The sequence below is a fragment of the Vombatus ursinus genome, unplaced genomic scaffold, assembly GCF_900497805.2.
Source record: "Vombatus ursinus unplaced genomic scaffold, bare-nosed wombat genome assembly UNPS02014841.1, whole genome shotgun sequence".
NCBI lineage: Eukaryota > Metazoa > Chordata > Mammalia > Diprotodontia > Vombatidae > Vombatus > Vombatus ursinus.
Window position 1 is genome coordinate 7,323,497 of NW_020954619.1, and position 24,484 is coordinate 7,347,980.

General features: G+C 38.8%; 1 protein-coding gene and 1 long non-coding RNA gene across 2 annotated transcripts in view; one reads left to right on the forward strand and one right to left on the reverse strand.

The window, feature by feature from the left end:
* PCSK2 (proprotein convertase subtilisin/kexin type 2) overlaps positions 1–24,484 on the reverse strand; it is a 311,848-nt gene that overhangs the window by 64,246 nt on the left and 223,118 nt on the right. The window contains exon 7 of the mRNA XM_027840365.1: positions 1,156–1,244. Within this exon, the coding sequence (XP_027696166.1) occupies positions 1,156–1,244 (89 nt within the window). The remainder of the gene's footprint in view (positions 1–1,155; positions 1,245–24,484) is intronic.
* Positions 2,640–10,148, forward strand: LOC114026658. The gene is made up of 3 exons (XR_003567139.1): positions 2,640–2,702; positions 9,848–9,899; positions 10,087–10,148. It is a non-coding gene; the product is annotated as an uncharacterized LOC114026658 (long non-coding RNA).

Below are 24,484 nucleotides of genomic sequence, written 5' to 3' on the forward strand. Positions count from 1 at the left end.
AGACCCAAAGAGCAAAACTTCCAGCTGTTTGCTTTTTAGAAACCTACTGATATATCCCTCTGAAATTCATCACCAAGTTCTGTCAAGTGTCTTAACATCTAGTGACAGCAAGTGTGTGATATAGTTAGTGGCAGGATTTATATGGGAGGTTACTGCTTTATTTAGCAATCTGGGAATGCAAGTGTAAGCACTGAACATGGTTATGGTCTCACTAAGTCTCTAGGGAAGAACTGCCAAGACTGTTATTACAAAAAAAATCATGAAAGTGGAGCACTGGGGTTGGTGACTCAGCCTGAATAAATTAGGAATGAACTTCAAGCAAACTTAGAATGAACTAAGAGTCAAACTTTTCTCATGGGCTCATAGATACTTTTTCTTTCCTTCCTTCTTTCCTTTTTCCTCCTTCCTCCCTCACTCCCTCCTTCCTTCCTTCCTTCCCTCTTCCTTCCTTCCTTTCTTTCTTTTTTCCTTTCCTCTCCTCTCCTCTCCTCTCCTCTCCTCTCCTCTCCTCTCCTCTCCTCTCCTCTCCTCTCCTCTCCTCTCCTTTCCTTTCCTCTCCTTTCCTTTCCTAGAAAAAGCTTGATTAGTGTTTCTCATTTTCTTAAGCAGCAGCATTGCTTTTATCATCCCGCCTTCAGCCACAAGTTCCCAAGTCCCTGGGAAGAGGTAATGCAGATTGACTACTGGGACTTAAAAATGGATTCTAATGAGCTTGTGGTCTCTACTCTGATATAGCAAACTACTGTCAAGTGAATTTTACCATTTTCCTGAGGGCTAAGTTCAGAAGTGTGGTCTAGTTTGGAAGTTAACTTGGATTTTTGTATGTGATCTGTAAAAATCTCTATATATTCAACAACCTGAGTTTATGACAATTTTTAAAATGTTACCCTACAGGTTATCATTTCTTAAATTTTCTTTCTGTTCCTTGTTACTCATGCTATACATATCCTGGATTTCCTTCACCCAAAGTGCATTTCATAAAAAATAGATTTATACTAGAACCTAGTGAAAAAGTAAGGAGTGGGAAATAGGTTGATAATCAATGCAAATTATTTCCAGGACATTACTCCTGGGCAGAATGTGAAGAGTAATGTATGTCACTGTATAGATTTTCCATGAGAGAATGAGCAGTTCTTTAGTATGGGAGCAGCATACCTGCAACCTTGGAATTATAAGCCACTCCAACCCCACAGATGTTGTTGTTGGCTGCTGCTGATACTTCCCCTGCACAGCGGGTTCCATGACTGTAGAGAAGAAGAAAGCTAACGTTAGATACAATGTCATCCAATGAGTCGAATTTAAAGGACTTTGGAAAGAATTACAGAAGGAGGCTCTTGAAATTGCTTTCCTAATCATAGAAACAAAAAAATAACAAAAACCATACGATTATGTCAACAGATACACAAAAAGCCTCTGGGAAAAAATAGTATTCATATATGTTACAAACCCCAAAAGCACAGATCCATAAGGACCCTTCTTTAATATTAGCAAAAACATTTATTGAAAACTAATAGCTTGCATTATTTACAATGGAGAAACATTTTAAGCTTTCCCAGTAGACCACGGGCTAAAGCAAGGACGTCCCCTCTTCCCACTATTATTTGATATAGTTCTAGAAATAATGGTCTATAAATAGAACAAAATCAAAGGTACAGATATCAGCAAAGAAGAGATATAATTCTCTCTATTTATAGATATCATGATGGTGTACTTAGAAACCTACAGTCAGTGAAGAAAAGTTTTGAGGTGATCAATAGCTTTACCTATTAATTTAGATATCTATAGATGGGCATTTTATATAACATTGATAGAGCCAGGAAGATTAATTGTAGTGGGATAGAATAGTACTGTCAGATGCAAATGTGTTCATGGTATTGGATGATTTTACTTCTTTTCCTCTCTTTTTTTCTAAAAAAGTACTCACCATCTATAAAAAGACTTTCCCAATCCTCCTTAATCTTGGTGCCTTCCCTCTAAGATTATCTGCAGTTTATCCTGTTTATATTTTATTTGTGCATATTTGTTTGTGTGTTATCTCCCACTTAGACTTTGAGTTCCAGGAGTTCAGCAGGGACTGTCTTTTGCTTTTTTTTATATCCCCAGTGTTTAGCAGAGTGCCCAGCACATAGTAAGTACTTAATTTGAAAGGAAAGGAAAGGAAAGGAAAGGAAAGGAAAGGAAAGGAAAGGAAAGGAAAGGAAAGGAAAGGAAAGGAAAGGAAAGGAAAGGAAAGGAAAGGAAAGGAAAGGAAAGGAAAGGAAAGGAAAGGAAAGGAAAGGAAAGGAAAGGAAAAAAGAAAGAAAGGAAGGAAGAGGGAAGGAAGGAAGGAAGAGGGAAGGAAGGAAGGAAAGAAGGAAGGAGGGAGGAGGAGAAAGGAAAGAAGGAAGGAAAGAAAAAGTATCTATGAGCCCATGAAGACTTCCTGACTTCCGGGACCAGTATCCACTGTGCTTCCTTTCTTCAAGCAATGGAAAGTAGGATAGTTTTACTAGACTTTAGGGTAGGTGGAAAGATGGGTATTTTTGATGTTGAACCATTTGAAAATGCCCAAGACTTTGATCATGAGAACTTTCTTTTCCAAGTTGTTAGTAGCTGTGGTTATTGAGGAGACAAGCACTCTACCTTCTGCAGGCGAAATTGTCAGGTCATATCTTGGCAAGAGTTGATTCTCTGGATGAAGGCTACAAGGGCCAGGCTGGAAGGTGAGTCTATGGTCTAGGGGGTGTTGCTATTCCCCCCCAGGACTCTTGTGCCATGATGGCTGGTCAGTGGTTGGTGTTGGTGGGGTTGGGTTGGAAGCAGGGTCAGGGGTGGGTGGGGCATGGCTTTTCCCAATGCTCTTGAGTTTATTCTCTTGTTGGTGGGAGTTGGTATTGGTTGATCAGTCAGTCACTCAGCAAGCATGTTGGTGGTAACAGAGATGGCAGATACTTTCTGCATAGGTTTGCTCCACTAGATGGGGGCCAGACTAGAAAGAAGGTCCATGGTCTGGAGCTGGGGTACTGCAATTCCTGGGGCTGTCTACACCAGAGTCCGATGGGCACTGGGCACATTCTGTCTCCTGTCTCTCCCTCGAGACATCTTACTGCTTCAGGTTGATTTGCCAAACTGAACTTTATCTCTGATCCTTGAGGTAATTGAGATCCTTGAGTTAATAGGAGGATGGGTGGTGGTGGTGATGTGGTCAGGCTTACACTAAAGGAAAATCAGTTTGGTGGCTTTGTGGAGGATGGATTGGAATGGAAATTGGAATGGGGAAAGACTTGAGGCAGAAACACCAATTAGAAGGCTATTGCAATAGTACAGGTGAAAGATGTTGAGGGTCTGAACTTGGTTGGTGACTATGTGAGTGGAGAGAAGGGGATGTATATTAGAGATCAATAAATAAATGACCAAATATTTATTAACCCCTTACTATTATTAAGTACCTACCAAACACTGCTATAAAGAAAGAAATGACAAAATTTGTCCACTGGACTGGATATGTAGGATGAAAGTGAAGAAATGAGACTGAGATTGTGAATGGAAAGATAGTGATTTTCTCTAAGGAATAGGAACATTGGGAAACAGTGAAAGTTTTATAAGGAAAGATAATGAGTTCTGTTTTGAAAATGCCAATTTTGAGATTTCTGTGAGACATTCCATTTGAGATGTCCAAAAGGTGGTTGAAGGACTGGAACTCAGGTGAGTGACTAGAGCTGGATATATAGATCTGGGAACCTGAGAGAGCTGATGAAATCACCAAGTGAATCACCAAATATAGAGGGAAAAGAGGAGAGGGACCAGACTAGAGGCTTGGGGGACACCCATGGTTAGTGGGCATGATGTGGATGAAGAAGCAGCAAAGAAGAATGGGGAGGAGTATTCAGACAGGCAGGAGGAGAATCAGTAGTCAGCTTTGTCACAAAAAAACCTATATAAGATAATTGGGGAAGAAATGGTGAATAACCAAGTTAAATGATGTGGAAAGGTCAAGAAGGATGAGAACTAAGAAAAGTCTATTAGATCTGGCAATTAAGAGATCAGAGAACTAGGTGGTGCGGTGGATGGAACACCAGCCTGGAGTCAGGAAGATGAGTTCAAATCTAGCCTTAGACATTTACTAGCTGAGTGACCCTGGGCAAGTCACTTCACCTCAGTTTGCCTCTGTTTCTTCATCTGGAGGTTAGGGATAGCACCCACCTCCCAGGGTTGCTATAAGAAGCAAATGAGATAACAATTGTAAAGTGTTTAGCACAGTGCCTGGCACATGCTAAACATGATATAAATGTTAACTCATTATCATCATTATTATTATCATTGGTAATTTTGTAGAGGTTTTTATTTGAAGGATGAAGTATACATATTCTCCTCTCCTTAGCCATCCCCTTTTCCTACTTTCACCATGGCTAAGAGAACAAAATTATCTGCCTGTAGAAAACAATGTAAAGGGAGAGATAACAAGCAAACAAATATGTACAAACAAGTTATATACAGGATAAATAGGAAATAATTAACAGAGGGAAGGCACTGGAATTAATAGATATTGGGAAAAACTTCCTGTAGAAGATGATATTTGAGTTGGGATTTGAAGGAATCAAGAAGCAGAAATTAGGAGGGAAAGCATTTCTTGGAGGGCATGGAGTGCAACCAGCAAAAATACTCAGAGCTGAAGTGTCTTTGTGGAACATCAAGGAAACCAGTATCATTAGACCAAAGAGTATGTGATGGGGAATAAGGTGTAAGAAGACTGGAAAGGGGTGTGTGTGTGTGTGTGTGTGTATGTGTGTTGTGAAGGGCTTTGAATACTAAACAGAGGATTTTGTGTTTGGAGAAAATAGTGAGTGGCTGTTTATTGAGTAGGGAGGTAATATGGTTGGAGCTGCATTGTAGGAAAATCACTTTGGCAGCCGAATGGAGGATGGGTTGAAGTGGGGAGAGACTTGAGGCAGGCAGACTTCCCAGCAGACTACTTCCAGCCCCCTTCCCTGATTTTCTTTAGGTTTCCCCTGATTATTTTGAAGCCTTTGGTATTTGGGTTCATGTTTATTTTCATGGTTGTTTTAGGATTCATGAGTATAATCCTGCTGGGAGGGGGTATGCCTGAGTCTTCACTTCTACAATTCGTAGGCACAACTTCCAACAAGTCCAGGGTTTTCTTGATAAAAATTGTCTGGAAAGACATTATATTTTGATTGCATAGGATACTTACTAGTTTGTGTGACCTTGGGCAAATCACTTAACTTCTGTTTGCCTCAGTATCCTCATATGTAAAATGGGACAACAACAGCACCTAACTCCCAAGGTTGTTGTGAGAATCAAATGAAATAATAATTGTAAAATGCTTAGCATAGTGGAAAGTGCTTAGTAAGTGCTATATAAATATTAGTTATCATCATCATCATTATTGTCATCATCATTATTTAAAAAACGATAAGCCAAAGTTGGATAGGGATCTTGGGTTTCTAATTTTAAATATAAATCCCAAACTACCCAAAATGTTAAGTTTTAGACCTGGTCTTCAGGAATCCCAAGAGAATTGAATATGGCCGGGAGATTCACAGGTCCGTTTCACTGCAGCCTGTCTTTTCAGCCTTGCAAACTTTGGAAACTATGAAACATTGGTGATACCATTCATTGGACAAAGAGATCTGGAAACATGGATGAATTAAGATTTTAAATTCTGCCTGATTCCTTTTACAGTTGTGTGGAAAGGCTTTATCTATTGGAAATACTTAGTGAGGGTTTATACTTCTTCTATCACCCAAAAAACGGCTTAAAAATGATACTTCAGACAAAGGCACCCATGGATTGTATTTCCTAGAAATGGTGTAGTTTAGCTTCATGTTTAAGTTATACGGTTTGGGTAAGCATAGCTTTCATACTGATTTTATTTTATTTTATTTTTTAAATCACAACCCCTGGGATCTCTTATTAGACTCACTTCACACAAGTGAATTGAAAAAAAAAATCCTTTCTCCATAAAGCTTGTATGTCCTGTGGGCTCAGAAATCCTTTTGTGAAGCTTCAAAGGAGAAATGAGACTAAAATATGTATATTGCATGAGGAGAAAGCCTTTCAATCACTCAGCAGGTTGTGTTCTACAAACTGCCTTTGGTGGTAAAAGATCTGGGGAGAACTTTGGGTTGCTAGGCACCCTTTATCCAGTTACCTTCAGGCTTGTTATCAATCTTACCTGAGGATTTGAGAAGGCACTTCATCACAGCTTGCTGATAACTAAGAGTCCACCACAGACATGACTTTTATGGTGGCCTTAGTCCATATGCCAGCATACATCTCATAATATGCTGTTAGGAGAATCCAGCATCTCGAATCATTTAGGCAGTGTGCTATAGTGGAAAGAGGGCTGGGCTTGGAATTAGGAGGCCTAGGTTCAAGTCCTCCTTCTGATCCTTAGTAGTTGAGTGACCAGGGTAAGTCATTTTACTCAGTGTCTCAGTTTCTTCATTTGTCAAACTGAGAAAATAAATTTACTCCATCCACTTCATTGGATTATAGTGAGGAAAGCCACTTTCCTTAAACCTTAAAGCAAGCCACTGTTATTTAAATGGACCTGATTTAAATAAGTAGTTTGCTGAAAATGATGAAACAGATAATCTGGGTGCTTTTGAGTCTCACCATCTATAAGAAGACTTTCCCAATCCTCCTTAATCTTGGTACCTTCACTCTAAGATTATCTGCAGTTTATCCTGTTTGTATTTTATTTGTACATATTTGTTTGTGTGTTATCTCCCACTTAGACTTTGAGTTCCAGGAGTTCAGCAGGGACTGTCTTTTGCTTTTTTTTGTATCCCCAGTGTTTAGCAGAGTGCCCAGCACATAGTAAGTACTTAATAAAATGCTAGTTGATTGAATAATTCCTGATATTTAAATAATGAGTAGGAATTCACTTCCATGCTTAATTTTTCACAGCACTAACTCAAAAACATCTAGTAATAAACTCCTTGTCCAAATCAAAAGTGAGCAGTTAGCATATCACCTGAAGGTGTCATTGCCTTCACTGATCTCTGAAGCTAAGTCAGGTCTAGGTGTGGTCTGGAGAGCAATTCATGCAGTATTCCAGGGTCTCACTGAGAGAGACACCAGCTTTCTAGCCTGTGAGGAGCATACTGGCAATCTTGGAAAAGGCAGTCACTTGAACTATCTGTATTTTAATAATAAATTGAAGTATTTTATCTATTGAGAGCCTACTATGTGCCCAGGACTGTGCTAGGCGATAAGGGGAAGACCAAATGGGAAAGCACAACTTTTTTTCTTAGGAAAGTTGTTATGGAGAGAACATAAGGATATATGAAACAAACAGAAAACCAAAATGACTGATACGTTGTCATTTCAATACTTCAAAGAACCTGTTATCTCATTGATGGACATTTCCTCCACTGGTACATATTGCAGCATGTTCATGTCTTCTTATTCTATGTGATTCTCATCCATTTTCTCCCATGAATTCTCTATAGAGGAAACATTCACTGTTCTAAAGACCTTTCTCTAGGTTTGTTTGACAGATTGTTGCTTTAGGTGCAGCACTTGGGTTGTCCCGCTTGCATCCCTCACCTTTCCTACACAGTCCACCTCCTTTTCCTCTTGTACTTTTCCTCAATTAAGGAGGAAGCCTTTTCATGCAGGTCATGATAAGAAATACACATGAGCTTACTTGCACCTAGTCCAGTCTAGGTCACCTAGAGCTGATTTCTCAGAGACTTTAGTTTCTGTTTAGTTCCCCAAGATTTGTGACCGTATAGTGAAACTGGAAGAGCATTTTCCTAAAAAGGGGAGAATTTTGTGCTGGGGAACAGTTTGAGATTGGTAAAAGCATCATTCTATTTCTGAAACATAATTAAGCTGGATCTCATCCCCTGATTCTGAATACAACTCATTGTCCATCTGCAATGCTTGGCACAGATATATGTACCAATGCACTAATAAATGGACTGCCCGTCCAACTACATGCTACAGTTTGGGCAATAGTGATTGTCCATACATTTATTTTTTCCTGTATAGGCTATTGATTTGATCTCTTTTGGGTAATCATGGTTCTTATTAAGGAGAGAGACCTTGCAGTGTTCTGGGGATTCAGTTACTTAGTGCAATGTCATCTCTCATGCCGGAAAATGAAGTAGAAATTATATGTATATGATAAAGGAATACAATAATAATAATTTTTTGTTGTTCAGTCATTTTTCAGTTGTGTCTGACTCTTCTTGACCTCATTTGGAGTTTTCTTGGCTAGGATACTGGAATGTTTGTCATTTTCTCTAGCTCATTTTTACAGATGTGGAAACTGAGGCAAACAGGGTCAAGTGACTTTCCCAGGGTCACACAGCTAGTGTCTGAGGCCAGATTTGAACTTAGGAAGAGAAGTCTTCCTAACTCCAGGTCCAGCACTCTATCTACTGTGCCACCTAGCTGCCCCAAGAATAATTACAGCTAGCATTTATATAGTGCTTTAGTTTCTCAAGGTGCTTTATGTATATTATCTTATTTCAGTAGGTATTATTTTAAAAATTCTTACTGATGAGGAAACTGAGGTTGAGAAAGATTAAATGACTTGCCTGGGATCATACAGCTAAATAAATGTCTATTTAAATTCAGATTTTTTTGACTCTAACTTTTGCTGTCTATCCACATGACTGCCGAGTAATGCAAAGTAAAAGAATTCATTGATAGGGGCTTGTTTTAACTCAAGAAAGGTTTGTTGAAGGTGAGTCTTGAGCCCAGACTTTAAGGAAGTCATAGGCATAGATTGACAGAGAAAAGAGTGAGGTCATTTCAGACAGAGGCAATGCCATAAGGGAGTGAGCAGGCTAGGTGTGGTGGCTAGTAAGGATATTGACTGATTTGGAACAGAGGGTCTATATTGGGACAAAATAAGAGATGAATTGTAAAGGTATGTAATGTAATATAAATTATAAAGAACAATCTTCCAGGACAATCTCTTTCAAATGCCATTTTCAACAGGTTATTCTACTTAAAAAAAAAATCTTTAATGTCTCCCAATTATTACCTTGAAGGTCAAATGCTGCACCTTCTCTAACTGGCTACATGAGTAAACATGATGTTAACCGGTAGGAGTATGTTAGAGCCCTGGACACCTTCTTCAAAATGTCAAGGATGCTGAAAGTCTCTGAATGGATGGACCCAGTAAAATTGACTGAAAATAGACATGGCACCCTACTATAAGTATGGGTCTATGCATGAGATGCTTCCATATCCAGCCATCTATACCTCCACGGCAGTGAAGATGCCTTGGGTTCCATGACCAAACTTTCTGGGGTGTGTCAGCAGTCACAGTAGACTGGGGCATCACGCCCAGTCACTTTAGCAGGGTCTTTAAGAGCATTGAACCACAGTCCTACAAACTCTAGAGGGGCTCAAAGGACCGGAATGGGAGCCACAAGGATGGGGGTTAGACAGACATGGACAGAATTGTTGGAAACATGGCAGCTGCAGACAAACCATACAGAATTCGTGAAAAGGAAATAGCAGCAGCAACTCCCCTACTTAGGGATGCAGCACAGCATATATCACTTCAAAGAAGGTATATGATCTATAACTTATAGGCCTGGAGGTAGGAAAGAGGCTGGAGGGATACCCTCAAGTTTGTAGTCAGGGGGTTGGAATCCCAAAGCAGGGCCAACTCAAGTGCCATGGGGACTCTTGGGAGAGTCTTCAGGGGCTATAAGAAATTCTGAGTTCAGACTTGAGACAAACAGGGTCCTCTCTACCTTTCCTCTGGCCCAGGACAGCCTCTGCTGCCTTGCCCAGCCCACAGCTTCACTGAAAAAACAGCTAACCTTCTAACAAAAAGGGTTCTAGAAACCTGTGTTTTTTTTCTTTGTTTTTATAGTCTACCATCAGATATTTATTGGGCACCTCCTAAGTACAAGACACTGAGCCAGGTATGTCGGATGGTTAGAAAGATGTTTCAGTCATCTCTCTTCCCACTTCTCCTCCCACCCCCATTCCCTGCTTTGAAGGATTTTATAATCTAGCTGTGGAATTGAGAAGATGTGAAAATAACACTTGCTGTCATAGCCTCCTGCTATGTAGTGAGAAAGTCTGACTTTCTTGTCTCTGTATTTCTAGATACCAAGAAGACGCTGAATCTGAAGAGCTTGGGTTAAGGAGTTGTTGCCATGAAGGGCGGCAGTGAAAGGTTGCATTGCTTGAATAGGCATGTGTGAAACAGGGACAGCTAGGTGGCACAGTGGTTAGAGCTCTGGACTTGGTGTCAGGAAGTCCTGAGTTCAAATCAATCCTCAAACATTAGTTGTATGACCCTGGGCAAGTCACTTAACCCTATTTGCCTCAGTTTCCTCATCTGTAAAATGAGCTAGAGAAGGAAATGGCAAAACACTCCAATATCTTTGCCAAGAAAACTACAAATGGGGTCAGGAAGAATCAGACACAAACATTGTATGAGGGTGGGGGTGGGAGGAGGGACTTTTCAAATAGCTGATACTGTGCTTTAAGGTGCCTTGCTTTCTTTTATTCTGTTCTGGGATTCAAGTGGGTATTCTATGTGTATACTTTGGTATATTTGTGACTGGGATTCCTGGGTGTGATTTCAGGAGAAGATTCTGGGAGCGGATTATGTGGGTATGCTTAGGCTTACCTAGAACCATTGGTTGAGGTCTTAATAGTAGAGGAGTTTGGAAGAATAAGTAAGTGTGGGCTAGGCAGGTAAGGGAAGGTTTTATGGAGAAGACAGGAGGTGGTGGGTACTACTTCGGCCTCACATCCAGTTGCTCAGAATTTGCCAATGGGGAAGCAGGGATCTCTGATTTTGCAGATTGTTCAAGACCCACCCCAAATGGATCCTTATTTATCTTTATTAACCAAGTAGTCATGGACTTATTGATCAAGAGCTCTTCTGACCTTCTTAACATATGTTAGCCTAGAATTCCTGATCAGCAAAAGGTGGTTAGGAGACTACATAGTATATACCATGATGGCCAACTTAGTGGCACCATTGTCCCTTCTGTCAGAAGTTATCAGAGTTAAGAGCAGTAACAGGGCTTTGGTTCCACACAGTATTATGTTATCATTTTGAAGTCAGAAGCTGTGAAAAGGTTTCTTCAATAGCTCCTCAAACTACTAGCAGAGCTTCTCATCATCTGTTTTATGGTATGTGATTTTGTGAAGGTGCTCTGGATATGAGCCACACCATTAAATCAAAAACCATTCAATTTTGATTTAGCTTCAAAATGGGCATGGTCTGCTAAATCTCTTCCTAACTTCATTTCTCCCAGCATAAGGGAGAAGAAAGCCTAAATCTATGGAGGCTGTCATCTCAACTCATTCAACTCCATTTTAGTCTTCCTGAAAGTCAGCCTACTGTAGGCATAGACTAGAAGAAGTAAGTCCCTTGAAAAATTGATAGAAGTCAGTTTTCTTTTCCAGTTCTATCATTATCCTTATTTTCTCTACTATTTCATATATATATATATTTTAATTTCTGTGGCTACAGTGGAAAGATAATCTAGTTTGACATCAACCATGTTAGAATGAACAGGCAAATGTGTCTGAAAAGTCAGCATTTTGGTGAGTTAGGCACAATTTTTCCTCCTATAATATTTTGGTCTTTAGCATGATATTTCTATCTTTAACCTCCCATTCTGGTAGATGAAAAGATTAAATATCTAATCTTGATGGTGACAGCTTTGGACTCTAGCCATGACATAAACATATGAAAACCAACCCACACCATCATATTTATGTTCCCAACTATTTTAGGCATACTTGGGGGCTCAACATCTATTAAGCAATTCATGCATCAATGCATTTGCTCTTGATGTTATGCCATATGTTTCTTTATCTTTAAAAATAGCTAGCACTGGTTAAGCAACACACCATTGCCTTTTATATTACGCACAAATATGGGATAATGGGAAAACAAGGCATATGGGAAAGAGTATTGTAATAGAGTGACACAATTTTTCTAATTTTCACTATAACATAAAATTCATGACTAAATCCAACTATGTTTTTTTATGGCCGGGGAAGGATATAAAGAATATAGGTGTGTGTAATTATGTAGAAAAAGAGAATGCTTTCTATAATGTTTCCAAAATGGCTCAGATCAGTAAACTAAATTGAATGGGTTTTACTTTGATGTGGTCTATTATTCATTTAAGGATAACAGTTGTAGCTTTTGATCTAATACAGGATTACGTCAGTCTCTTTGTTTACATCAAAAGAAGGAAGATGAGCTATTTTTAAAGCACTCTAAATTTAATTGGTTCTTGAGATAATTTCAGAATTAGTCTGTAGGGATAGGTATGGAGGGGTTCAATCCGTCTTTTAGCCTTCATGCATCACAGAAGTGATACATTGACATGACAACTAATAACAGATTTGTAAATTTTTTTTAATGAACTTTAGGTTTGCCTATTCTTAACAAAAGGCTCTTCAAAATCAAATGTGCTTCAGTGAAAAAAAGTTTAATGGACACATAGTTTTCTTATTTGGAAATGCTCCTATTATTATCATTCAAACTAGTTAACAACACAGATGGATGTCTACGTGTTCCAATTGTCTTTTCCTCAGTTCTCTACATATGCCTTAAATGCCTTCTTAGTGAATTTACTGTCATTTCTTGATGGTGGGTACCACACCTGGTTCAAGGCTTTCTGTTTAATATGCAAGATATTATTCACCCACTGGTGCTTAATAAATATTTGTTGATGATACTGATGACATTTCAGTAATGTTGGCCAGCTTTCCCTTGTCAAAGGAGTGCTCGCTATGCAAGACAGATTTTATAGACAGCACAGTAATGGGATACAGATCTGTAACACACAGGTCAACATTGACTGGAAGATGAATGAAACCTAATGAATATTGGCAAAATGTGGGTTAGAAACCCACGGAACAGTAGGCAGCCTCAAGATGATCAGGGGCTGAACATGTTTGATGTCAAAGAATTTCTGAGAAGTCTAATAGTGGCAGACTCATTAACCAACCAACCCATGTTTATTTAGAGTCATACGTGTTTGAGATCACCCCTGAAGTCCTATCCAGCTTCCAGTCAAGTGGGACTGGGGCAACTCCCGTTTCTCAAAGGCTTTGTTAGCAGAGCAAAAGTTTTGGGAACTCACAGAATCACAGGACTTCAAAGTTGAAAGGGGCTTTAGTGACTATCTCATTCAATCCATAACAGGAAAACAATTCTTATTTTAATCCCCTTGGCAAAGGGTCACCCAGGCTTGGCTTGAAGACTTTCTAATGAAGGAAATCCCACAGGTTCAAATATTGCCTTAGTGATCTACTTCCTGATTATATGACCCTAGGCAAGTCACTTAAATCTCCTTCAACCTCATTTTGCTCGTTTGTAAAATAGGGGCAATAATACTATCTACCTCACAGGATTGATAACAGGATTAAATAAGATTATATGTGTTAAATGCTTTACAAAGCTTAAAGCATGATCTAGATGCTAGTTGTTATTATTATTACTATTACCTCCTAAGATGACCCACATTTTTGGATAGTCCTAATAATAAGAAGTCTTTCCTTAAATCAATCCTAAATTGGTCTCTTTTCAATGTCCACCCATAGCTCCAAGTTCTGCTCTCTGGGACAAATGAAACAAGTCTAAACCATCTTTCATGTGACAGTCTTTCAAGTACTAAAATACACTTTTCACACCCTCTCCCCCTATTCCCAGTATACTTTTTCAACGTTGGAAGAGAAGTTCCACCAAACTGGAAAGGTTACGAGTATGGACCTAGTGAGGAACCATATGTCTGTTGTCTAAGAACTAGCCTATCTCTGTTCAGATTGGCTCATCACTAGTCTGGCCACAGGATTATTTTTGGCCATAGAAAGCCTTGAAGGCCATCTATTAAGTTTTAAAGGGGGTAACAAACTGCATTTCTGCGCAGGCTGACCATACCCCTAAAATTTTCTAGTAGTCCCCCATTGTTTCTAGGGTAAAATGCAAACTTCTCTGCTTGACATTTAAAGCCCCTCCCAGCCTGACTCCAGCCTGTCTTTCCAGACTTATTTTATATTGCTTCACTTTATGCATTCCACATCTTAGCCAAACTGGCCTAGTTGCTGTTTCTTGAACCCAGCATTCCAGTTACTACCTGTTTACTTTTGTGCAAATCTTCCTCCACACCTAGACTTCATTCACTTTTTTATCTTCTGCTTCTTGGAGTCCTTAACATCCTTTAAAACTCTGTGGAGTTGCAGCCTCCTACATGAAGACTTTCCTGATGTCTCTAGTTGACAGTGCTTTCTCTTATAGTTATCCTGCATTGACCTTACTTACTTACACATTGTTGTCGGTCTTCTGTTCTCGAAGAGTACCCTGACATCAGGAAGGTGATGCCACGATTTGCAAGTGAATTGGATTTAAGTGAGGGAGGGTTGTGCAAGGTCACCAGCCTTACTTTCTCCTCCAGAGCCATCTGGGTCCAGTGGCCAGATATAGATCAGGATGAGTGGAGATGGCCCCCTGTTTACATGTATCCTTCAAATGAAGGTAAACTTCTTGAGAGGTGAGGACTGTTTTAAAATTTTGTCTTTGCGTACCTAACACCTAGCACAATACCTTGGACATAGTAGGCACTTTGTAAATGATGAATTGAATGAAATTGAAATGTTGGAGGGAATATACACATTGACGTAATATCACAAATGTTGAAGATACAATGCTGGGTTCACAGAAAATCATTCAGCTCTTCCCTCTATGTTCTTTGTCTTTACTCCTAAATATGTTTGCATTAATTTGGATGTGTATTAATTTTCCCATGACAACCTAGGTAATAACTTCATTGTATCTTGTTGTTCATCCACCTTTTCTGATTGTAGCAACCAGCTCTGTAGCTCCTTCCCGAAAGTTTCCAACTGCATTTAGAACAAAGTCCAGTTGTGCAGCCGCTGGGTATAATTATCAAGGGGCTTACTGCAGAATAAAGTTGTTCTTCTGCAAAAGCAATGATATCACAAGATCTAATCCCACACAGGCAATGACATCTGAATCTACCCATACCTTAAAAACCATTTGACTAAGGTTTACACTTCCCTAAAGGTTAAGAAGAGTGCTCAGTTTGGTGTTTTAAACTCATCCTTATTAAAGAAAGGCACACTTGAAGGAAAACAAGTTTGCTGATGGTAGCTGCCATTAAGGTGTGTTCCTATATGTTACAATATTGAGAGACTGTGGATAAATCTTCAGCGACTGAACATGCTTTGTTGCCTAAGGGGTAAGTAAGCCAATGCCTGTTTGATTGTTTTCCCTCTTGTGTTCCATCTTACAACCTCTATAGCAAATGGAAAGTAGCTCTCAGTATTGAAAGCTGTTTGCTACATCCAGAGATTGCTCCCAGGTCTCTCACCTCTTAGTAGTTAACATGCCTTACCCTATCTTGGCAGCAGGCAGTCTAGTTTCGATTGTCAATAGCAAGAGAATTGCCATCAGCATCAATCAGCTTTATATTGATGATTCAACTAGGGTTGAAATAAGCATGTCTCAAGAGTTTCTTGTCCAATTAATGGAAATCTGTTATTGGAAATTTGGTGCCAACATTGAGAGCAGGAAAATTAACTTTTTTTTTACTCCAGGGCTTGCACAGTAGGTTGGGGCTGCCTGATGTGGCCATTGACATGGTTTCAGTCTTAGAGAATGTACTGTGTTTGATTCTCCCCTGAGTACCGGAGAAGAGAATTCCCTGAGTCCAGAGGGGAGAAGGGAACTCCTATATAAATGTGCTCCAATTGTGGCCTACACCTGTTTCTCTAGTCTTTTTTTTTAACCATTTTTTTTTTGGAGGCAATTGAGGTTAAGTGACACCCAGGGTCACTCTGCTAACAAAGCCTTTGAGAAACGGGAGTTGCCCCAGTCCCACTTGACTGGAAGCTGGATAGGACTTCAGGGGTGATCTCAAACACGTATGACTCTAAATAAACATGGGTTGGTTGGTTAATGAGTCTGCCACTATTAGACTTCTCAGAAATTCTTTGACATCAAACATGTTCAGCCCCTGATCATCTTGAGGCTGCCTACTGTTCCGTGGGTTTCTAACCCACATTTTGCCAATATTCATTAGGTTTCGTTCATCTTCCAGTCAATGTTGACCTGTGTGTTACAGATCTGTATCCCATTACTGTGCTGTCTATAAAATCTGTCTTGCATAGCGAGCACTCCTTTGACAAGGGAAAGCTGGCCAACATTACTGAAATGTCATCAGTATCATCAACAAATATTTATTAAGCACCAGTGGGTGAATAACATCTTGCATATTAAACAGAAAGCCTTGAACCAGGTGTGGTACCCACCATCAAGAAATGACAGTAAATTCACTAAGAAGGCATTTAAGGCATATGTAGAGAACTGAGGAAAAGACAATTGGAACACGTAGACATCCATCTGTGTTGTTAACTAGTTTGAATGATAATAATAGGAGCATTTCCAAATAAGAAAACTATGTGTCCATTAAACTTTTTTTCACTGAAGCATGTTTGATTTTGAAGAGCCTTTTGTTAAGAATAGGCAAACCTAAAGAAGAAAGGTTTGACTTGTCATGCTTGATTTCAGGAGGCAAAACTAGGAGCAATGGTAGAGAGTCACAAAGAGACAGATTTTAGATGTTTATATGGATAAAGGCATCTGTGTGAGGGTTTTTATGTGTCTGAGGCGGGATTTGAACTCAGGTCCTCCTGACTCCAGGGCCATTGCTCTATCCACTGTGCCACCTAGTTGACCCTTCTCTAGTCTTGAATGCCCACTCCTCCCCCTTCCACTTACACAAATCTTTCCTATTCTTCAAATTTGTCAAGACTTAGTACAGGATCTGGTATATAGTAGGCACTTAATAGATGTTTATTGAATGGAATTGAAATCTTACTTTCTCTATGAAGCCTTCCCTAATAATTATAATAATGTTAATAATAGTTAGCATTTATATTGTGCCTTAAAGTTTGCAAAGTGCAATACACATTATCTCACTTGATTCTCACAACACTGGGGAATAGGTGCTATCATTATCCCCATTTTATAGATAAGGAAACTGAGGTAGACAGAAGTTAAGTGACTTGCCCAGGATCACATAGCCTAGTAAGTATCTGAGATAGGATTTGAACTTAAGTATTCTGACTCCAGATCCAGAACTCTATCCACCATGCCAAAGGGTAGATAGAGGTGAACTCCTATATCACTTAGTAACATAATTTAGCACTCAATCACATATCTATTCTGTGCTTTAGCACTTAAGTATATAATTATATTATTCCATTGTTCTCTAATTGGTTCATGGGTAATAATTGTGTTTTAGGATCACAGAATGTTAAATTTCAAAGGGACCTAGCATTCAGCTAGTCTAATCCTTTCATTTCATAAAGAAAGAGAAGCTGTGAGAAGCCCAGGGATTCATAAAGAGTCACACAGCAGGTATTTGGGAGAACCAGGACTAGATATCTAGAGAGTACATCTCTTGACTCACAAGGTACTGTTCTTTCGGCTGTACCACAGATCCTCCTTGACTATAAATTTTTCTAAGATAGAGGCTGTATTTCCTGAAATGTCTGGAATTGTGCTGAGCATGTATGAAGTGTTCAATAAATATATTTGATTGATTGTCCTTGATTCCTTTGTAAGAGAATGGTGGCTGGCTTCAGAGCTAGCAATCAGTGTGATGGTCAACATTGATGTTCTCCTGAAAGTCCCTAAGAAACATAGAGAAGTTGCAAAGAAAGGAGTTCAGGATGTCAAGGAAATATTCATTTTGTGGTAAGAGACTGAAGGTTAAGGGAGGGACATTTTCCCCCTTACATTGCCCTGGACCAATCCCAAGAGTGAATCTCTCTCTAGATTTCTCAGATGCTGGTGTTGGGCCAGGATACCGGAGGAACTGAAGAGCACTGAATTAATTATCTCCCCACACTCTCATGACACCAGCCAGGAATGTTGTGAGTGAATAAATTATGGAGCAGATTTGGGTTTGAGTTAACTTTGCCCCTAGATGGATTGATTTGGGACCCAGCTATGGGTCCTTTGGGGTGTGGAAGATATAAAGTTAGATCTAAGACTCTGGCAGGGAGCTCTTGAGACCCTAGAGAACTTTCTTGCTTTAACTTCCCCATCAGGAGCTTTTGCTGGCTTTTATTTTCCTGTGAACTGCTTTTTAACCTTCTTGGGAACTGTTTTTACTTGAGGGCATATGGATATATTTTTATTAAAAGGATGATTTATTTGAACCTTTAGACTCTGAATGATCTATTGGACCAGATATGGAACATGGCTCCTAATGAATCAAACCAATCAAGTTGTGTGTTAGTTTTAGGGTAAGGTTATTTAATATTTCAAAAAAATCAATGGTGGAATTAAAAGTGTTCTCATTACACTGTGGAGTACAGATTTGTATTTTATTTCTTAAGTTCAGAACAAAATAAGTAAAATAAAAAAAGAATCCTCAGAGACTAGTTAGTCCAACTTTTATCCAAATAGGAATTGTCTTTCTTGTTCTCTACTTGAAGACCTCTGTTGAGGAGGAATTCATTATGTCATGAGGCATCCCATTCCACTTTTTGATATGTCTAGTTGGGAAGTTTTTCCTCACACAGATGCCTTTATCCATATAAACATCTAAAATCTGTCTCTTTGTGACTCTCTACCATTGCTCCTAGTTTTGCCTCCTGAAATCAAGCATGACAAGTCAAATCTTTCTTCTATGTCATAGCCTATCAAATACTTGAAGACATATAACTATTGTATTCCCCCAACTCTTCTCTAGACCAAACATATCCAGGTCCTTCAACCTTATGATCTGGCCTCCAATCCCTCAACTATTTTGGACCCTGTTGTTTTGCTATGCTCTATGTTAACAACGTCCTTTGTAAAATGAAGCTCTCAGAATCAAACACAATATTCCAGGTGTGGTCTGACCAGGGCAGCGGATAGTGGGACTATCATCTTCCACATTCTGGGCACTATACCAATTGTAATGGTCTAAGATTATATTAACTTTTTTGGCTTCTATGTCAGACTGTTGAGTCATACGAGCTTGTGGATCACTAAGACCCCAGATATTTTTCCCTCCCAAATAAACTGCTCTCTAGTTATACCTCCTCCATTTTGTATTTATGGGTTTTTTTGAACCCAAGTGAAAGACTTTGTATTGATTCCTATCTAATTTCATCTAAATTTCGTCCATATTACTACACTGTTGAGATATTTTCACATTTGTGCTGTTTTCCACTGTGTGGACCATCCCTCCCAGTGTTATTTTAGCTGCAAATTGGATAAATGAGCCAATTGTACTTTGATCTAAGTCACTGATAAAAAAGAAATGGCAGATGATGACTTGGGAGAGATTGCTTACATATGGGAATGCAGGAATAGAATTTAGAATCCAATTAACAAATAAGAAATATTATGGTAAATCTGAGATAGCATTCAAAAGTGGTGTGATTAAAAGAGTGAAACCTTTTCCATGTTTACTATTATCTATCTTATGAGATCATGGGTGTAAAATCAATTTGAAAAGTTAAAAGTGCTGAATAGTAAATATTTGTTGTAATAGATAATATCACATGCTGTGTTATACAAGTATGTAATTTTTATGTTGGAGGAAGATAATACAATTCTCTGTACATCCAAATCTGGTTAATTGCAAGCGATGTTATGATGAGGATAAATTGCAATAAATTGGGACAAAGGTGACATGAAGATCAAAAAAGACATAGTAATTTCTAAGGACAAATAAATATACCTGAGAAAGATACATGGGCCAAAATGAACTATAAGTTGTGTGAGTCTGAGTCTAACATGTTACAATATTTATTGATAGATAACACATGGGGATGTATTCACAGCAATCTGACAAACAGGAAAAGGGAAGTAGGTTTTCTTCCTGTTAGCCTTATTTCTTTAATAGGTTCTTCTAAATGAGTGCTGTCTGTCTCACAATGTCAGATCTAGGAAGTAGAGTTCACATTTTATAAAAAACTCTGTCCAATGGTAAGTGTGATAATCACTTAAGGATTATTGATGATGATTTCAATGACAGTGATGAATCTTGTACTTAGCATTAGCCCTAGCCCAGTGGCCCAGAGCCTAGGACAGCATCTTGTACAGAGTGGGCACTTATGTGCCTTGTTAAGTCAAACTTGTCGTGTCAAATCAATTTAAGAACACTAGTTAAGTTCCTATTATGTGCCAGGCACTGTGCTGGGAACTGGCTATAGGACGACAGAAATGAAACAGTCTCTGCCCTTCAAGGGGCTTACATTCTACTAGAGGGATATAACATATACACATACAAATACATATATGCACAAATGTGTGTATATATGCATAACACGTGTGTATATATGTGTATGTATATGTATATATATGTCATTCAGTTGTTTCAGTCATGTCTGACTCTTCATGACCCCATTATGGGGTTTTCTTGGCAAAGATACTGGAGTGGTTTGCCATTTTCTTCTCCAACTCATTTGACAGATGAGGAAACTAAGGCAAACAGGGTTAAGTGACTTGCCCATGGTCACACAGCTCTTAAGTGTCAGATTTGAACTTAGGAAGATGAGTCTTCTTGTCTCCAGGCCCAGCCCTCTACCTACTGTACCACCTAGCTGCCTCATATATGTGTGTATGTGTGTATGTGTATATATACACATACGTACATACACAATGTAGGTATACACACGCATTGGTACACACATATATACACATGCATATATATATATACTATATATAATATACACACAATATAAGTTTAAATATACATATACATATACACACTATACACACACATTCACATACATATATCCACAATATAAGCTCAAAGTAGTTTCAGAAGTTGGGGAATGCTAGCCACTGGGGGAATCAAGAAAGCCTCATGATAGAAAGTTGCTCTTGAATTAGGCTTTGAAAGAAGGTAGGGATTCCAAGAGGAAGCTACGTGAGTAGACAGTAGGGTATCAATATGAGACAGGCTGTGGAGACAGGATTGCCACTTTTAGGCAAGATGACAGCAAGGTTGAATATGTGAGTGACTAGAAGGAAGGTCAAGTTCTCTATAGAGATAGGGAAGGTAGAAAGAAGGGTGGTTTTAAAGGAAAGGTGGCGTGCCATGTTTTGTTTGAGATACCTAGGGGACATCCAGCAGGTAATGAGACTGGCACTCAGGAGAGAAAGGAGGGTTGGATACTTTATTATTACCTAGAAATGGAAGCCACTAAATTGTACATAAGGATCCCTGTAGACCACACATTGACTTAGAAACACACACACACACACACACACACACACACACACACACATCTGAAATTTTGTTAAATATTTCTGAATTACTTTTTAATCTGGTTCAAGTCACACTCAGGAATGTTGTGGGCCTTGTATTTGACACTGGATCCTGGATTTGACATTTAAAGCTCTGCACAGCCTGGCCTATCTCTACCTTTCCCACCTTCTTATACTTTATTCCACTCTGTCATCTAGCCATGCTGGCCTGCATCCTGTTCCTTTCACCTGATGCTCCATCTTTTATTTCTATCGCATCACAATGACTGTCTTACTTGCCTGGAATACTCTTCCTCTTCACCCTCCATCTCTTAGAATGCCTTGTTTCCTTCAAGAATAAGCTCAATGGCTGAACAAGTTGTGGTATATAAAATACTACTGTGATACAAGAAATGATGAGCTCAATGATCTTAGAAAAACATGGGAAGACTTGCATGAAATAATGAAGAGTGAAATGAGCAGAACCAAGAGAACATTGTATACAGTAACAGCAATATTGTTTTAAGAACAACTTTGAGCAAATAAGTTATTTTGTCTATCATAAATACCCAAATTAACTACAAAGGATGTATGAAGAAAGACGCTATGTGCATCCAAAGAAAGGACTAATAGAAGCATGGATAGAATAATTATATATATGTATATACATATACATATATACCTATTTGTGTCTAATGGTAGCCATCTCTAGGGCAAGGGGGGAAGGTAGAAAAAAATGTACATGATAATTTTGTTGTATATTTGAAAGGAATAGCAAGTTGTGATAGTAGATTTGCAGTTTCATGTGCAATCATCTTTTATATTGTACTATGTTATGGAAATGCTTGCTTTATTCCATAAATTGAAAAAAACAAAATAAAACAATCAGCTCAAATTTAATCTCCTGGAGGAGGACTATTCTGGTCTTCTCTCCCCTGCTCCCCACCAGCTGCTAGAGCTTGTCCCTTCTGAGGTTACTAACCTTCTATCTAGTCTGTATGTATCTTGTATGTAACTATTTATTTACAATTGTCCCCTGAATTAGAATTTAAGCTCTTTGGGGGCAAGAATTATTTTTGCCTTTCTTTGACTCCCCAGCACTTAGCACAGTACCTGGTACATAAAAAGCACTTACTACATACCTGTTAACGACTAGACATGTAGATTTGGGGGTCATTTGCACAGAGATGATAACTGATCCTAAGGGGCTGAGAAGGAATGGGCCCTTATTGAAGCTTTGAACTTCAATTAAACTCAAACTTTGAGAAAATTTTATCCTTTTGAGGATATCAAACTTAAAATGCAAATTTCCACTTTTACTTACTTGATTTTTTTAGAGCACCATTTGAATATGTTGTCTCAGAAAGATTTAGTTGAATGGGTTTTAGATGGGGAAGATGGATGAGTCAGAATTTCATATTTCTACTTTTTTTGAGGGTCTCAATCCATAAAAAAACCCTTTTTTTTGGAATATCTATTAGTGCCTGGTGCTACGTTGGAGGACATGCATCTTTTTTTTTTTTTTTTAAGTACAGAACATCCTGGGATGGTATCTTTGTCCAATCTCTGGATCAATGCCTGGCTTTGTATGTAAGTAGGATCACAATGATGCTGGGTGTCAGTGCAGTTGTGGCCGGAGGCAGGGGTATTTCATGACCAAACCAATTCAGTTTCCTCTTAATCCTCATTTTCTACCCCACTCTCCAACTTAAGCATTATCTACCACCTTCAGTGGGCAGCTAGGTGGCACGGTGGATGGAGCGCTGGACCTGGAGCCAGAAAGACATCTTTCTGAATTCAAATCTGACCTCAGACACTTACTAGTTGAGTGACCCTGAGCAAGTCACTTAATCCTGTTTGCCTCAGTTCCCTCATCTGTAAAATGAGCTTGAGAAGGAAATGGCAAACCACTCCAGAATCTCTGTCAAGAAAACCCCAAATTGGGTCACAAAGAGTTGGACATGACCAAAAAACAAAGACTAAACCACCTTTAATGCTGTAGGCTTGGGAATCTTCATTACAGAAGATAATAAATGAAAATGACATATTTTCAGCATTTTGCATGCATTATCTAATTTAAACCTCACAATAAATAGTACACATATTCTTATCCTTAGTTTAGAAACGAGAAAACAGAAATTTAAAGAAGTGACGTTGCCCAAGGCCATGTAGTAGCATAAGTGGAAGACAGGTCCTCCATGAGAACAGTACTCTTAGTACTGATGATAGATGAAAGATGCTATGGGAAAATAGACACTCATGAAGTCCTAGAGTATTTGAGTTGGATAGGACCTCAGAGGTACATGAATTTCCTCTGAAGTATCTCCTACAAATGATTAGTCAAAGTCTACTTGAATATCTCCAGTGATAGGGAACTCACTACCTTATAAAATACTCATTTATATTAAAATCATTAATAACATATACTTTTTTTAAAAAGGTAATTTATTCTTGAATGACTGTAAGATTAACCCAAAGATGTTATTCGCATTAGTTTTGAATTTATAATTCAAGAAAGTGCTAGAGAATGTTTGGAAATTGCTATATCTTGTGGTTGAGCAAGTCACACATATTTTTAGATTTTTCTCACGTGAAACTGCTGAAACAAGATATCTATGTGAAGAAGAAAAAAAATCTTTCGAAGTGGCATCTATGTGTTCATTCAGCAAAATGACAGTTCTGAGCCCTGTCCCAACTGCAACTTCTGCTCATACCAACCCATGTGATTGATGGATATAGTGGCATCATTGTGCCAACTGCTAGATACTGCTGGGTCTCTGCCAGTCACAGGCAGGCTGCATAAAGATGCAATTATTTGAAAAAAGACAAATCATTTAAAAAGTTATATCTGGGATTCAAAATACGTGGCCATTGTCCCAGTGTCTATTTGCATGTGTAGTATGGAACACAGTGCAACAGTTCTGTGAAACAGTTTGTCCAGTCCCAAATAATCATTTATTAAATGCTTATTATTTGCTTAGCCACTGTATTGGGCACTGAGAATAAAAAAAAAAAAGAGTCTGCTCTCAAGGAGCTTACATTCCTTTTTGGGAAGGGAATGCAACATGTAAACAGATAAATATAAGGACTGGACATATAATTTCATTAATATGGGGTGCTTCCAGGTAAGGCAATTCCCTCTACCCATGCATGTCAGCACCTTCACCGCAACTTTTAATCTTAGAGAGTTATCTAGAATATTGTGATGTTAAGAGACTTGCCCAGGGTGTCACAGTCAGTATATATCAGAGG